The 16395-nt window shown below is 48.6% G+C and overlaps 2 protein-coding genes across 4 annotated transcripts; one reads left to right on the top strand and one right to left on the bottom strand.

Annotated features, from left to right (window-relative positions):
- Positions 1-457: 457 nt before the first annotated feature.
- Positions 458-11349, bottom strand: WDR93 (WD repeat domain 93). 2 transcript variants are annotated; one of them, XM_086620409.1, is made up of 16 exons: positions 11086-11349; positions 10128-10323; positions 9416-9480; positions 9094-9172; positions 8090-8217; positions 7526-7544; positions 6538-6657; positions 5701-5884; positions 5421-5491; positions 4901-4987; positions 4465-4596; positions 3704-3920; positions 2958-3018; positions 2063-2219; positions 1753-1933; positions 458-575 (listed from the first exon to the last, which is right to left on the bottom strand). In XM_086620409.1, the coding sequence occupies exons 1-16, from the start codon at positions 11347-11349 to the stop codon at positions 458-460; spliced, it is 2079 nt and encodes a 692-aa protein (XP_086476535.1). The 2 variants fall into 2 exon arrangements, with proteins under 2 accessions (XP_086476535.1, XP_009981355.2); XM_009983053.2 differs by lacking the exon at positions 7526-7544 and having other exon boundaries at positions 6538-6625.
- Positions 11304-14806, top strand: PEX11A (peroxisomal biogenesis factor 11 alpha). 2 transcript variants are annotated; one of them, XM_086620411.1, is made up of 3 exons: positions 11304-11443; positions 12566-12681; positions 14241-14806. In XM_086620411.1, exons 1-3 carry the CDS (start codon positions 11304-11306, stop codon positions 14804-14806), a joined length of 822 nt encoding a protein of 273 aa, XP_086476537.1. The 2 variants fall into 2 exon arrangements, with proteins under 2 accessions (XP_086476537.1, XP_086476538.1); XM_086620412.1 differs by lacking the exon at positions 11304-11443 and adding an exon at positions 12119-12174.
- Positions 14807-16395: the final 1589 nt, after the last annotated feature.

Raw genomic sequence — 16395 nt, 5'->3', positions numbered from 1 at the left:
CCTCAGAGTCTGATAAAATATCAGTCCTATGGAGAACAAGAGACTTTTACTGGAGAAAAGGCTTTATTAAGGAGGGACATTGTAACATATCACATTGCTCTGATGCTGCAGGTCTCTGGGAGCACTCAGAGATCCAGCACAAATACTTCGATGAACCACACCAGTGTTGGGTCTGCCACCTCGATGAGAGGCCTTTCCTACCTCAAGACTCCTCCATCAGCAGTGTTTGTCTCTGATGAGGAGGGGCTGAACCTCTGATGAGGTAAGGAGAGAGGCAGGGTGCGGATCCTTCTGGCTGAGCAGTGGCAGGTAACCAGCTATTTCGGATGACAAATTGCCCCGGGCTGAAAAGCAGCAGGATAGATTTGAATAGAGTTGCTGTCAAAATATCAGTGCTGGGTCATGAGTCTGCAAGATTGTGAGAGTGCAGAGCCTGGCCCTCAGGATGCAAGGCTGACTATGGCTTCTTCTGTCCCTTTGCTTTCTGTCTCTCCTTGTCCATGGCAGCGGCTTGTGCCTGCAGCCGACTCCAGTACTCAGGCAACTGCTCCCTGAGCCCCAGCATGCTCTGCTGCCTAATGAGGGAAGAAAAGTGTGGTTAAAACAGTCCCTGCCATTCCCCTGGTGCTCAGACAACCTTAGCCTGGTTCCCCCAAGGGTCCCTGGGGCTCACTGCAAATTAGGCAGTTCAGACTTCTTCTGTCCAGAAAGCCTCATTGATTCCCTCATGCCACTCAGCGCTCAAGTTTACTGCTCTTGATAGCAATGACCTCCCTATTGCTCTTTGCCTGTTAGCCTCTGTACACACAGGTCTCACTGCAGTTGTATTTGCTCTGCTCTGGCTTTAGCTCTCAGTACCCAGGGAGCAAGATGTCCCTGGAGGTGATACCTCCTCAATTTTTCTGGTATAAGGCAGAAAAAAGTCTCCTCTTCGGCTGTATGAGAAGGAGGGACAGAACTGGCGGCTGGTAGCATAGGATGAAACTTTTCTGCGCTTAACTAGCCAGGTAACACCACAGGACTCACCCTGGAGACAAGGAATCAGGGAAGGCTACCAAGTAATGTGTACTGTCAGATCATACCTGTGCTCACTTGTTCCACTTCAAACTGGAGAATTAAGGCACAGGGAAAAGAGCAGAGTTATCACTTACATGGATCTGGCTTCAGGTTCCCGAAAGAAGTAATTCGAGCAAAAGGTCACCCAATAAGAGATGTCACATTGCCATCTAGTGACGGCATGAACTCAATGCATCAGCTAAGCTCTGCAACCTCGGCCTGAGAGTGCTGAGGATCTCCCCAAACTGAGAAACCTCCAACATAAACCTACTTAAACATCGAACGAACCTAGAAATAGAGGGGAGAAGCAAGATGCAAAGAGATCCCAGCTCTGCCTAGCTATAGAGACAAAAGGAAGACACAGACACTTAAGCGAGGATCATATTCCCTGCCTGACAAACTTGCACAAAAGCACATTAGAACCAGCAAGCCCTCTGTACCTGGAGTGACAAGCTTGCCCTAGGCATCCTGACTTACAGCTGTTGTTCTAGGAAGGACAGAAGGCAGAGGAGGAAGGGTTCTGGGTGGCTGTCAGGAATCCAGCTACCTGAAAGTCAACCTTACCCAGACATAAATCTGTCAAAGCACACAAAAGAACCCAGAAGCTCCAGAGTGAGACCTTGCATGGACCTGAGCAACACCACAGCTTACAATAATGCAAGTGCACTTACCTGTCAGGCAGAAGGAGAACCTTACCTATCACGTAAGAAAATGTTACATCTCTCAATCCATGGCAGGTTCTGCAAGGATTTGAAAGGCAAATCTGGTTCCTTTGGGAAAGCCTCCTTCAGTGGGTAGGAGTTGAAGTTAAAAATGAAGATGGTGCTGTGACTGGCACTGCTCTGTGCCAATGCATCTGCCTGCTCCTGCTTATCTCCTAGATAGAAACAAGAACAGTGGGCTATTGCATCAGGAGTCACCCAATAAAAAGAACTATCAAGGATCAGTGCATAGCTGAATGCACCAGTAACCAGGTATCTAAGACCACTCCAAGGTGCTAACCCACCTCGAAGCAGCAAGCACCAATTCACACTATCCACTACAAACACTGGCTGCCAGGGAGATGCTACAGCATGAGAAGGTGGAGTACTGAAGCAGTAAACAATCTGTGACGTGGCAGTGTTCATCAGGGACACTGTGCCATCCCAGGAGAAGACCAGGGCCTGAAACAGAAAGTTGACACTTAGATGTAAAAGAAGCAAAAAGCCTTTGCTGGAAAGGACATGTAATGACATTGAGGACTTCACACCTCCAACTATGATACTGTGTTCTTTGCCTGCCCAGCAGTCATAGGGCAACATCAGATCAAGAACAGGCTGTGCAGGGAATTTGGACTGCAATTGCTGCATGGTGAGATTGGAAAAGGGTAGCAGGACAGGTTAGAAATGAACTAGATCCAGCCTTCCGCATGACTGGCTCTGGTGAGTGGCTTTTAGTCCTTTTTTCCCCATGCCTGAAAACTTTATCAGGCCACTTGAAAGGTCTGGCTGGACTTGTGCTTGTAAATTCACCTCACCATGGTGCCCTCTCATATTTGATCCTGATGCCCAAAGCTTCATGCATGGACCTTCTCATCTTCGCAGTTGGACATGTCTATGTGCAGAGGACCTCCAGTGCCTCCCACCTGAGTGGTCATTAGAGGACACAGGTGCAAGGGGATATTAAGTAAGATCATGGAAGAAAAAATCCTTTGAGAGTTACCAGCTACATACAGACCTGTAACTGGTGCAGGAAGTCCCCAAGCTAAAATAGTTGGAGGCCAGGAAAGGATGTGAGGGCAGTACCATATCTGATTGCCCTGTTCTTTATCTTCTAAGCACCCAGTTACAGCCATTACTGGAAATGGGATCCTAGGCCAGATGGACCTGTGTTCTCTTAAGAGAACTGGCAGTGATACTCACAGCACTGGGGAATGTCAGGACAGGCACCACCGCACTGACAGCAAGATTTGGATCTTCAGGCCTGTAAAACAGACTCAGGCTTATGCTGAGTACCTGGCATGTTCTGAGAGGCTGTAATAATGACAATGGCAGTTTCTGGCACACGAGCTGGCATAAAGTTCCAGCCAAGCCCCTTCCCTATGGAGACAAAGCTTGCCTCCTCCTGGGCCTGTCCCTGTGCATACCTGCCTAGGAGCTATACTGGAGATACAAATCCCCTGCCTGTCATGGAGGCATGAAACCATAGCCTTCAGAGCAGCAGCTTCCCCAAAGCTGACCCTTCTCCTCAAACCAAGGGGATAAGTGAATATAAAACTGATAGAAAGATAGCAAGAAATGCTTATACGACTTCTAAGAGGAAGTTATTCTGGAAAGATCAGAAGAGAGAAGAAAAAAATTCCCCTGGGTACCTAGCAGAAACCCAGCTAGTTGAACATCAGCCCCAGCACAGAGTTACAAGCACTTGTGTTCTGGTGCATAGAAGAACCCAGAAACACTCCCAATTCTGGCATAACCATTGGATTTTAGCATTGGAACTGACTCATAGCAAAACCACACTTGCTGCTGACAGCAGCATGGCAGAGCTATCTGGGTGAAAGCAGTAGAAAGTTCTCTACCCCACAGAAATCTGGGGCTCCCTGCTGAACCTGACCACTATACCACATGGTTTCTTTGGTTGGAGTACGGTCTATCAGAATCTACCTCACCTGTCTGCCAGGAGCGTGATGCTAGACTGCCCGGCCCTGGGTGCTTTCACCAAATAGAAAGAGCTGTCTGTACATAGCACTAGAAGCTGCACGATGGGGCAGACAGGATCTGTACCAGGACAAGGTGTCTCATCGCTGGCAGCTGCAGAACTGTGCAGGAAGTGGACAGTACGGATGAGACGTTCCTCTAGAATGGCAGTCACAGACAGTGGGTATCCTGGGGAAGCAGGGACAAAAAGAAAAAAAAAAGAACATAGTTTAGGAAGAAAAAAGAGTTGGCAATTTATCCAAGGAAAGCTTAGCTTGGAGCGTGGCCTGCTCAGGGGCAGCAGCCTGCAGAACAATTCTGATGGCAGAAGAAGATTCTTCTGCCAGGAGAATCCGTGCATCATGGCAGGGTGACACTAGCACTGATGGCAGCCTGGACCGTGATGCCACAACAGCCTCAAAGATGACCTGAGGGTGCAGTGGCAAAGCAGTGACTGTCTCACAGTCTGAGGGTAAGACAGGCATCAGTTCTGGGTGCAGCAGTTCACAGCCCCTGCATCACTGTGGATGGGAACTGTCAGGGCTGAGGCAGCCACTCTGCATTGGCAACGCCTGGCCAAGCATCCCATGAAGAAGTGAGTCCAAACTATTTTCAGAATTGCTTGTAAACTCACTGCCAGTCTCCTGTTCATACCAAGGCAGAGCCTCAAACTCCTAAGGAAGGGAGCAATTTATCCCCTGTGATCCAAAACAGTCCCAAAGGGCAAGCTCACCTAGCTGTTTATCCCAAATAGTTATTGTTGCATCTTCACATGCCACTGCCAGGTATCTGGAGCAGGAGCTGACAGCCGAGCATGCAATTGGAGCTGCACATGGCCAGACAACATCAGGTTCTGGATCAGAATCTAAACAGAAGGACACGAAGAGATAACTGTAAGAAGGTGCAAAGCATTCTGTCTCATGGTATCAGCTTCCAGTTTCCCAACATGTTCACCATTCCGGAGTCTCCTACCAGAGTGGCTTCACTCAAAATACTGCCAGCTTGTGCAACATGGAGCCCTACAATGCCGTCGAACCTACAAGATACAGGGCAGCTCTTCATTTCTCGTTTCCCTGAATCATGAAGATCTGACTGAATGACAGCCACTGGCCACTGAACACTCCTACTCCCTACAAAGTGATCTTCTAGAGAAAACACGACTTTCTTACCCACTTTTTCCTTGAGTGGACGGTTAAGTAAGTACAAGCAGAGATTGTGGTTTCCATTCCAGTGCACGCTGATGCCAGCTGGAACACCTAGTACAGAGAAGGGGACACCAAAAGTGAGAAGGAGACTGGGGACAAAGAAAGAAACAATCCAGGACACCAAAATACCATTAGAAAGCTTTCATTAGACTTCTCATGGCTTCTCTGACAGGACTTATAGAAATTCTGCTCACACAGAAATTAAACCACAACAAATTCTCTCCTTGTCTGTTATTTATATCTTGCCTATGTGTCCCCTCATCTTTTTTGGTGGTTTGGGGTTTTTTTGTGGGATTTTTTTTTTAAAAACTACAGAGCTAAGTTAGTTTGACTTCATGCCAGTGACTGACTTATCCAGGCTTATGTCCTCGGAGACAGAATTTATATAGTGAACCCAAGCCAGAGCCATTGAGCTCTAACTGGAGCTCAATGTCATGCAACAACGTGCTTAATAGGTTAACAGCTTTTTGCCCATTTGGATTACCTGGCTGCATTTTCATTTCAGGGCCCCTCTGTAGGATCCGACTAGGCAGGAGAAAATGAAAAGTAGCATGTCTGAAAAAACAGAAGTAAGAAATAGATGTAAAAGAAAGGCCTTGATAAGTAGGCAGCACTGTGGCAAGACCTGGAATGGCTCTTGCCCCCCTGCCCTGAAGTCTTGGGATGAAGGAGGCAAAGCTAACACAGAGGCGTCCATCTACACTTGAAAAGTGCCCTGTGTTGAAGTCTCATGGACTGAAATTCTGGTTGGTGCTCCCACTCACCTGGGCATCTCCTCTTTTCTCTCTCTCTCACCCTCGACTTCCAGATACTCCCGATAAGTGCTGCGGAAGATTGCTTCCTGCAGCTCCCACTGGGACTCCTTGATTAGGTGATTGTACCCCAAGCCAAGCATGCTGTCATCATCCACTTTCTTCAAGGCATCCAAAGGGCTTTTAAAACTACTGCCTGGATTAGGAAAACAAAGGGAAAAGGCACAGCCCTAGAGAAGCAGACACCATAGAGTGCTCAGAGGCACTTTGACCATCCTTCCTTCAGGGTGGCATCATCTTGAAGATGGACACACTGCATCTTCCTGGTAGAAGTATTTCAATATTAAGAATATATTCTGTGGGACTTTCCATATCACTAGCCCGTTTTCCAGTACTTGAAGGCAGGGATTAGAGCTAGTCATCTGTGGACCCAGCTCACCTTGCCTTTCTGTGGCATTACCCCTGCCAGTGTCCCAGCATAAGCTCTGCTCCCTCCCCATCCTCAGCGTTTTCCTATGAATCCAGGACTGAGTGGTGAACTAGGGGTGCTGTCATGTTGCTACGATCTAGGAAACAACCTCCTCCCTCTCTAGTGATGATGAAGCCGAGGGTGTACGACACCTACTTCAAGACACACCGAAGCATTTAGTGCTAACAAAGGTGACATGTGAGACGGTCGGGTAAGAAGCAACTTCCATTAGAGGATTACATGTAACTGCAAAGACAGGTCAGGAAGGAACCAAGGAGCACGTTACTGAAACTTTCTGACCTGTTGTATATTTATAAGGGCCATGATTCCTTTATCACCTGAAGGAGGCTGTAGGTTGCAAGTACAGAATCAGTCCTGACCTGTAATGGGTTTGGGTGGCTTCACTTTCAGCAGCAGCACTGGGAAACTCAGCTTTGCATCACCTTTGTTTGCAGACAGAGAAGACTCCTGCAACAGAAAAACATCAGCCTTAGAACTGTCTTGTGCCTTACATTGCTAAGTTTTCACCTGTTCACGGGAATCAAATGCTTCCTAAAGTAAGTGTATGCAAAACTTGACTGACGCTGCCTAGGAGATACTGGTTCAGGCTGATTCTAGAGGCCAAAGCACAGGCTTCAGGGAGGTCACTACTTGCTCAACAACATTACAAAGGACGTCCTACCCAGACACCTTCTGTCTTTATGCCCTAAATAACCTCTACTTCTGATCTTACTAATTTGTCTGAATTAACCTTGTTGCAGCACAGGCCTGGGTGGGGTACAGCAAGAGTCAGGCAAGAGGCCAAAAAAAAAAAAAAAGAGGCCGGGATAATCAGGGAAAAACAGGGGAAAAAAAAGAAGCAGGACTAAAGGTTGCAGAGTGCTGCTGAATACAAGAACCAGATTTTACTTCAGAGAGCCCAGGACTGGAGGAGGTCACATGTGCTTGGCGAGGAATGGAAAACACTAACAGGGGACTGGCACCAGTGTGTCCTCACTGCCACCCCCATCCACACACAGTGACACCTGGCTAAACAGAAAAGACAAGGAAGAGGCAGGAACTTGGGTAGTTTACATGGAACTAGCGAAGAGGGAATGCCTTTGCTTTCCGCTTGGCCAAGTTAAGGGGGGATGTTTGACCTGAAGACAGGGCTGAGAAGCAGCTCCTTCTTAAACGGCCAGGAAAGTCTCTGCTGAAGGAGTGGGGAAGAGTTACGAGGCAGGTGTCACCAACGGTTAGCTGGAGGTGCTGGTCAGAAGGTGCCTGTGTGCCAAGAGGTGAAATCTAGCAGGGTGAAAGTGATGCAGGAGAGGGCTCAGCATTTAAAATTCCCCAGAACAGCTCAGGACATTCACCCAGGCCAGTAACTGAGCAGCTCCAGACTTTTCTGCCAAAGCACCGAGGTGGCAGTGGTTAGAGCAAACCCGCAGAGACCCAGCTCTGCTCAGGCAGGCTTGGCCGTGACCCCACCAGGCTGCTCTTGCAGACAGCCTAAAACACGAACCCTGGTTCAGGACCAGACTCCCAAGCCGGAGGTATCAGGCCTGATTCCCACTCCTTCACCTTCCCCCAGCAACAGAAGGCAGAAGCCCTGTGGGAACACCCTTACATAGAGCCTCCTCAGATGGGCCAATACTGCTGGGAAAGGAGCTGCCTGTTTCAGGGAGGGGCAGCACGAATGCTAGCCCTGAGACCAAAGGAACCTCGTTGGAAAGCCTGTTTTGGGAGAGTAAACATGTCCCAGTAACAAAAAGGTTTTGTGAAATGTGGGACGGGCAGCTGTAGACACATATACTCCATCCCCCTGGGCCGACAGACTTGTTCAGCCTGTATCTTGCTGTTGCCATCTGCAGGAGAAAGGCTTGAGGAAAGACCTGTAGGCAAAAGGGTATGAGGAAAAATATCACAGTGGGAGTTGGAGCTGGTTTGTACCGCAGATGTCGAACTTGACCTCCTCTCTCTGCAAGACAGTCCTGATGAAGCTCCTGGGTTCTTTTCCATCTCCTTCAGCCAGGAATCCTTAGGCAATTGGTAGATGTCCAGCCAAGGTTTTGTGCTGTCTGCATTAGGAAACCATGTTGAGCAATTGAAAATGAGGAGAAAAGGTCTTTCAAGCAAGCAGCCTCTGTTATCTTACATCCTTAAAACAAGATTTGGATATTCTTTGAAATATAAAATCCCTGTGAACTCCATGCAGCCCATCTCTCCTCCCACTTAAGGCTTCATATGCTTGACCGAGACCAACATCTCAGCCTCCAGCTCAAGCCCTCAAGGTCCAATATCCACCAAACGCATTCCATGAAGAGACTCAGTCAAAGAATTGGACCTGTTGCCTCTGAGTTAAAGTAGAAAGTCAGACGTGGTCTCACACTGGTTCTCTGTGGGCACCGCATATCTCATTCTCAGCGTATGTCCAGACAGATTCTACCAAACAGGGGTTCAGAAAACCTGCTAGCAGCAAACGGGTTGATAAAGGCAGCTTCTGCCATTAAGCAGAAGAATCTTGTAGCAAGGAGTTTGTTGTAGTGTTTTTAGAGACTGTCTTTATGTTGTCTGGCTGATGTCTGCAGAGGAAACCCTTCAAGTCTCCATATTTCCAGTGTAACAATGAGCCATAGTGAACCAGAGAAAGACCTGAGTTTGATACTTATGGAGAGGAGTAGGAAACTGGCTTTCGCTGAGTCTTCTGGGAGCTGGGAACTGCACTGATCAGTTCCAGACAACTCACTTTTGGGATCAGTCCTGGTCCACACCAGGCCTTTTGGAGAGGACAGAGAGCAGCAGGAGCAGCTCTCTAAGCTGGAGGAGAGACTGGGAGGGTCAGGAACAGGCTCCCTGGGAACCCAGAACACTTTGAACATTTTAGAAGCATTGCTGCTGGCCCTTCTGCTAGAACACAACAGTCGTCACCCAACACACCATGTCCTTGCACTTGCCTTGCAGCAGGATTCCTGCGTAATCCCCTCCTGGAGACAGAACCATCTCCACACAAGTACTTCGCTTGCTGATATCCTCCTGCCAAAGGAAAACGGGCTGGCATCAAAGCAAAATCACCGACTCAAGAGAGCTCCATGGCCTTACACCATTTTCAACAGGGTGAAGGCCCGACAGATTGTTGGAAGAACAGGAACAAATATTGGGCAGCACTCTTGGAGTGCTGCTGCCCATGACAGAAATTCCTCAGAGCAATTAGTGCTCTTCATGATTGATTACTTCCCAGCCTTTGCCCAGCATCTATGGAGTTAACTCAGTACTTACCATTTCATTTAGGATTTTAATGAGTAGGAAGCTTTCCTTGTGAAAGCAGAAGAGCCAGACAAGCCCTGGAAGAGAAATACAAGAGTAAGAGGAGGAGGAGGAGAAGAGTGAACAGACGGTAGCCATGCTCTTGGGAGATGGCTGCTACAACATGTGCAGGAGAGTAAACGGGACTACATTTTTTCCTGGGCTCAAGGAAGAGTATCCCACTGCTTCCAACACTAAACCTTTGCTGGTTTCCTTATGCCAGCACCAGCAAACACTCAATTATACACGGAGATGGATAAGTCAGTTTGAAAAGTATCTCCACCAGAATGGATAGGTTTCAGATGAATCAACAGACTAACATATTTACCACAGGGATGTGCAATTACAGGTGCTGAAACAAAGCATGGGCAGGAGGTCACACCTAGCCATGGTCCTTTTTGTCTGGTCCAAGGTGTTCCTAAAATTTACCACACTTCACTCTCAGCTCTGCACCTGCATCTGCTGCTCTAGAGAGCACACCAAACCCACACCCTCTGCTAACCACAAGGCCCTAAGTCCATTCTGTCACCCTATAACCTGTTATCTAATGCCCACTTTGCAGGGCTTTCTAGGACACTTGCCAGTCCTCCCTGATTTAGCACTCTTCCATAATGCAACTGTCAACTCTTCAGCTCCAGAGTACAGCCGCCCCCAGCTAGGTCAAGGAAATCCGTGTCACACTAACCCATTTCATCCACAGCAAGCAGGACGTGGCGTTCATTCCCCAAATCCGAAGCATGGATGGTACAAATCTCTGTCTTGACTGCATCCCAAGCACAGACCTCTGTACAGTCAGACACCTTGAAGGCAGCCAGACCCACACACAGACCAACAAAGACATGTTTTCCTGATACTGCTAGGCAATTGGCTCTTCCAGATACCTACCAAGACAGGGAAAAGATTAGTGTACTCAACTGCTTCCCCAGTGGAGGATCTATCAGCCATCCTAGTGACATACTCCCAGCCTTTCACCAACAGAAAACACTGATTTATTCTACAAGGGAAATATTTTTGCATGAGCTTTCATCAGAATAGCAGGGAAGGGGCTCTCATCTCTGTCACAGAGATTGTTCTGTCTTGGGAAAGAGAAAGTTTGCTCCCACCTGTCCCATGCCAATAACAGAAGGGGCTTTTTAAAGGCCAAGAACTCAGTAGCACTCAGCCCTCCCACTGCTAACGCAGAGCTGCGACAGGATGCTGAGCTCCTCCAGGCAATCACAGAACGCCAGCAGACACCAGCGTATCCTCCTGGATAACTCCATGTAACAATGGGAAGGCAGCACTGCCCTTCTGCTCCCATTAGGGTATTCACCATAACACGGAGCTGAGTTTCCCCGTTTATGTGCTACTAACTTATTACCTTCTCCTCAGCAAACAAGGGTGGAGCCAGCCTGAGGAGCGGAAGGTGAATTTAGGGCTGTTTAATATCTGCTTCTCTCTTTTCAGAGAGGTGTGATAGATGGGTGGGAAGCAGAACCTGCCAGACAAGGCTAGAAGCCGCAGCCTTTTGAAGTGAATCAGTGAGATGGTGGTGGATTCTGAGAAAGGTGATGAACAGAAGAATGTAAAATCAACTGAATGGATGTTCTCTAGAAAAACTACTATGGTGATTAATGCTATCTCTTTTATGAGGGGCTCTGTACCTGGAATTCTGCTGTAGGAAAGCATTTTGTGGGCTGGACCTTTAGTTTTTGCGCTTCTCGGAGCATCTCCCGTCTTTCAATGATTTCCATCGCGTTCTCAAAAACCAGCATCACCAGTTTGTTGATCATCCTGAAGGGCTGAGGCAACGCATCACGCTTTCGATCGGGATCCTGCAGGAAGAAATCTTCCTCATCATCCTTTAGCCAGTCCTTTTCAGATGGTGGAGGAATCTCCAGGGGATGCTTCCAGGTATATGCAGCCATGGCTCTGCCCTTTCAAATGCAAAACACACCACGGATGCAGGAACCACAGTAGATGCAGAAGACAGAAGAATCGTGCAATATCTACTTTTATGAGGTAATAGGGGAAAAGAAAAAGATAATTAATGATCTTTAAGAGGGAAGGGGCATCCTTTCAGTATAGATAAGCAGAGCAATCCTGTTCTGTACAGCTCATTTTTATTTCCTGCATCACCTGTTACTCAGCGGTTTGTCCTCCTCCGGGAATACCGGCCACACAGGCACCTGGAGCTTACCTACAGAAAAAGGGAGTGTAAAAACTTTGGCACGAGTTTGTATAAGAATTCTGACAAAGCGTTCAAAAATACTCGTGTGCTCTTCATTAAAACACTTACTCGGCCTGGGTAAAAGCCCAACAATTAATTAGGAAAGCAGGTGATTTCACTGGAAGTTACAAACTTCAGCTCCAAGGCACCGGGTGCTGTCTGCGCGCCTCCCTCGGGGAACCTCGGAGCGGGCGCGGGGACCGGACCGGGCCGGGCCGCTCCAGCCTCCCCGGGCAGAACCGTTGCAGCCGCTAACGGCGGCCACCGGCCAGCAGCGGCCGGGGGGAGCCTTTAGCGGGGACACCTGCCCCGCTGTTGACGGTCGCCGTGGCAACGGCGCGGCGCGGTGCGGCCCGACGGGAACGCGCACCGGAACGGAGGGTTCCGCGGCGGGGCGGGGCGCGGGCCGGGCGGAGCGGCTGCGGCCCCCGCACGCCTCCCGCGGCTGCCGCCGCTCCGCCGCCGCCATGGAGGGCTTCGTGGACTTCACCAGCCGCAGCCAGGGCCGCGACCAGCTCTTCCGGTGAGTGCGGAGCCGGCGGCGGCGCCTCCCCGTACCGGGCTGGGGGGCTCGGCCCGCCCGGCAGCGGCCCCTCCGTGCCGCCTGTGCGGGGACCTCCGTGGGGTGGGGTATCCCCACTGCCCGTCTGGGTGAGGGGGGCCCTTCAGCCGCTTTAGGGCCCCCCGGTGGGCACCAGCCCCTCTCCCGCCGCGCTGACCCCTTGCTGCTCTCCGCTTCGCCTGTCCTTAGCCGCCCCGCCTGCGCTTGTGCCCCTTCCGCTGGGCATAACTCGCCCTGGCACTGCGAGAGAGGCGACCTTAAGCTCGGCCGTAAACGCCGCCCTGCTGCTGCCGTTCCTGCGAATTGCCCGTGTTTCACTTGTGTACCGTTTTCCTCGTTTTTTCCATTCCAGAGCCACTCAGTACACATGCATGTTGCTTAGCTATTTACTAGAGCATAAGGCTGGTAAAGAGAAGCTGGTAATGAAACTCAAGCAGTTGGAATCTAGCATGAGCTCTGGCCGGAAAAGTAAGTACCTGGTGCCTAGAGGGATGAGTCCTTCTTCTCTTGCTCCTTCCAGCAAAACAGCTCCTGGCCTTGTGTTTTCTGTAGTCAGTTTATCTTGAGCCGCAAAACCTCTTTTAGTATATTCATAAAATTGTTGATAGACCTTATCCCTTCCCTGCCTTGGCTTGCCAGGCTAGATTGGGCCAAAGAGACATTTATTACTTCCTCAGCCTCCTCTCTGGTCAGACAGTGTGAATTGTTGCTGGGAGAACAAGAGAAATAAGTTAACAGTCAGCTGTTGCTGCAGAGATCAAGTTGTCATCTCCGTTCAAGGACAGACCACAGAGTTAACGATGCAAGGCTGGCTTACTGCGCTCTCCTGAATCCTTCCAGCTGATGGGTTGAGATGGCCTAACGCTAAAGGTCATCATCCCAGTAAAATCACGTCTGAAGGACCATCCTTTAATGTGGCTTTTCATATCCTACTTCATGCATTAATTTTCTTTAGCATTTATACCCTACTAAATCATACACCCTTCCACGCGTTTCTCGTAGCCTAACCCTTTGCATCACTTCGTTCTGTGTCACAGTTGCATCCATTATGATTACACTGTTGCTGGGGTTGATCTTACACCTACTTATCAATTGCTCAATCCTGGAACAACTTCAATATATGAGGCAAATATTCTAATGTAGTGTGTTACCATGGATTTGTTTTATGATTCCAGTTAGCTTCAGAGTGTGGTAATTTCTAGCGGAGAGGCCAGCTGGTTTATCAGCAAAGCCATAATTCTCTTGCTTCTGCTAAACAAATCGCTAATAGATGTCAGGCCTAAATTCGGGGCTCTTGCAGTTCTACTAAGCTTGGGTGCTGCCGACATCTGTCACTGTGACAGCGCAGCAGGTTACGAAGAGTGTTTTGCATAATATTATATTAACATTCACGGGCGAAACCTAAACTGTGCAGTGGGTGAAATCAGGCTTGCCGTATATTATAGCTTGAAATGGAATATACTGTTCTGTTTGCAGGGAACTAACTATATGTACCTCTGACAAATTCATGGCTGAGAAGGGACTCGGGTCTCAGCGTGCTTGGCACGTGAATCACCGGCTTTCACAGAGGCTTAGGAAAGTTGTGGCTCATGGTTGCGACAGGGTTAGTGCAGTAGCGTCTCCTGTCCACAGAGTTAGGTGAAATCCAGTGCAGCGAACAGCTGACATTAGAGGCTCTGTTTGTGTCATTTCTTTTGCTGACACTGACTCGTTCAGATCAGTTGGTGATACTGGTCCCGAGGGCACCCACGCGCTGAGAACAGAGTGGCAGGAGAAGACTGTGAGTCCTGCTTACGGACAAAATTTGTGTGTAGGTCCTGGGCCCATGCAGGACAGAACTGAGATGTTTACACCCCTTTCCTCACTTCTCACACTGTGAGAAGAAAACACTTCAGCATACAAATGCCCACAACCCAGTAAGTTTTTTAAAAGTACCGGTGGACAGTGACATGCCGGGTTGTCCCACGTAGGGCTGTGTCTGTGCTGTAAAGGCCAGGCCGTGCTAACTTTTGTGGGGTTTCTTGCAGTGTTGAGACTGGGCAACATGGTTCACGCCTTGGTGGCAGCCAGGAGAACTACGCAGCTGCCAGACATGGTTCCTCGCGTCTGCCTTACAGCCTCCAACCTGACCCGTGTCCTCTACTTCGTCTGCGATACAGTCCTGTGGTTGAAGAGCATTGGGCTCCAACCCGACATTGATAAGCCAAAGTGGCGGAATTGGGCTACCAAGTGTTACTACTTCTCGCTCCTGATGAATCTAGCCAGGGACTGGTATGAGATCTCCTGGAGACTGGAACAAGCTGTACAGGAAGAAAAGACAAAGAAGAATTTCTTCTGGGACAAACATGATCAGGAACTGAACTGTGTGAAATGTGATAGTTTGCATGGTTTTCTTCTCCTGCTGTTTCAGATACTAAAAAGACATCCTCCTTTGCTGCTGGACTTGGTGAAGAATCTCTGTGATCTCTCAGGTCCTTTGGATACGCTGAGGATCTACAAGACCAACCCAGGAGTGATTGGTTTCTGTGGCATCCTCTCCTCCCTGGTGGGCATCCTCACATTAGCAAGGCCACATCTGAAGCTGAAACAGTGACATAAAAGAAGCTGCATAGTATGCAGTGAGCCAACAGCTTTGATCCTGTGATAGGTTTTTATCCTCCATACAGCACTTTCAAAATTAACTTGTCTCACAGTAACCTCAAGATTAATTTTGTTCTCTGAATAAGTGAACTCTACCCTTTTTCCTTCCCTGTGTCTTTGCAGATGAGCTTGGTGCCATGACACACTCCCTGGGGGAGTGGAGATGGGAGAAGGCAGAGTAATGTTTCACAAACAGAAACAGGACCTGGAACATGACTGCTAGATAAGGAAATATTGATGTTCCTATATTTTAATACAGGGTTGTGAAATAGCTGCATAGATAGATAACTGTAATAGGTATATGACTCATAACTAATCATGTTTACACTGGAAAGCTGGAATTCACCAGTTGAAGGTTCCGGCAGTCAGATTTTCTATAGTGGGCTGGGGCAAGTTAGGAGCTGTGGTTAAAATGGCCTGAAGTCAAGTATGATTTGGGTCGATGGATCCTGTTATCTGTAGGCAGTGGTTTGAATGCAGTGTAATGGTGACTGAAGAGTGGTATGATCCGACCTGCCCATGATCTCTGTGTAACATGCACTGGTGATGCTGGATCTGTAGTCTAGTGAGTACCAACTTGTGTCCCAGGAAATCAGCACTTTCTTCTTTTCCTTCAATAATATGAGCCAAGGACCGTTGGCCACCAACTCTGACTTCTTCAGCAGACCATGGCTGAGGGTTCTGGTGAAGGACAGTGTGTGGGAGAAGCTTCTCTGAGTGCTGACAATGCTGTGATTTGTAGGGAACTGGGTTTCCGAAGCTGTGAATCTGGAACCACTCACAAGCACTAAATTTCCCATTACACACGCACCTTAACTCCCAAACCCCTGTGATTCCAAGTGCAACAATTTTCCATTAATCATATCGTGATAAGGAGCTTGTTTTGCTGTTTTAATTTTGGGTGAAAAATTCCATTATAATAAAGGATCTTTGGAACCTGTAGTTAAGGAGGGAAGCCTGGCTCAGAGCTCATCGAGTCAGAAAAACTGCAAGGTCGTATTTCTAGTTGTGTAAGCTCCCGGAGGGAAGGGAATGAAGTTGGTTGTGATAATATCAGAATCCCCTGTGAGAAGAAAAGCTCGTTACTGGATTTGGGCATTCATGGTTTAGATTTTCCTGTCTGCTCCTCCCTATCCTGCCCTCTTATGACCACAAGAGTTCTTGTGTGTTCCCTCGCTGGTTGAATGGGTTCTATCATTTGAAAACACCTCACGTTTGCCCTGCAACTGCACTATTGCCCGTCGCTTACCTTGCTGGGAATGATCCCCTGGCAGCGTAATCTAGGTTAAAGGAGAAATGCTGCGTCCAGCTGCCTAACGGTTACATGGCACGCAGTCTTCGTTGCTCCTGACTTGGCAGAGAACCAGTTCTGACACCATCTGAAAAGAACTGGCACATTCTGTAGGAGATAAAATTATTATTTTTCTTCATCAGAGTTAGGTCTCTGTGTTCTGCTGCTTTCTGGGGCAAGGGCTCCTTGTTTAATCTGTTGAGAGGTGCGAGCAGAGACTGCTCTAACCTCGACGAAGGTACTCTTGTTAT

This window comes from Tauraco erythrolophus, chromosome 14 (assembly GCF_009769465.1).
Source record: "Tauraco erythrolophus isolate bTauEry1 chromosome 14, bTauEry1.pri, whole genome shotgun sequence".
Classification (NCBI taxonomy): Eukaryota; Metazoa; Chordata; class Aves; order Musophagiformes; family Musophagidae; genus Tauraco; species Tauraco erythrolophus.
Note: the sequence above shows the minus strand (reverse complement) of the source record. Positions and strands in the feature narration are given on the sequence as shown.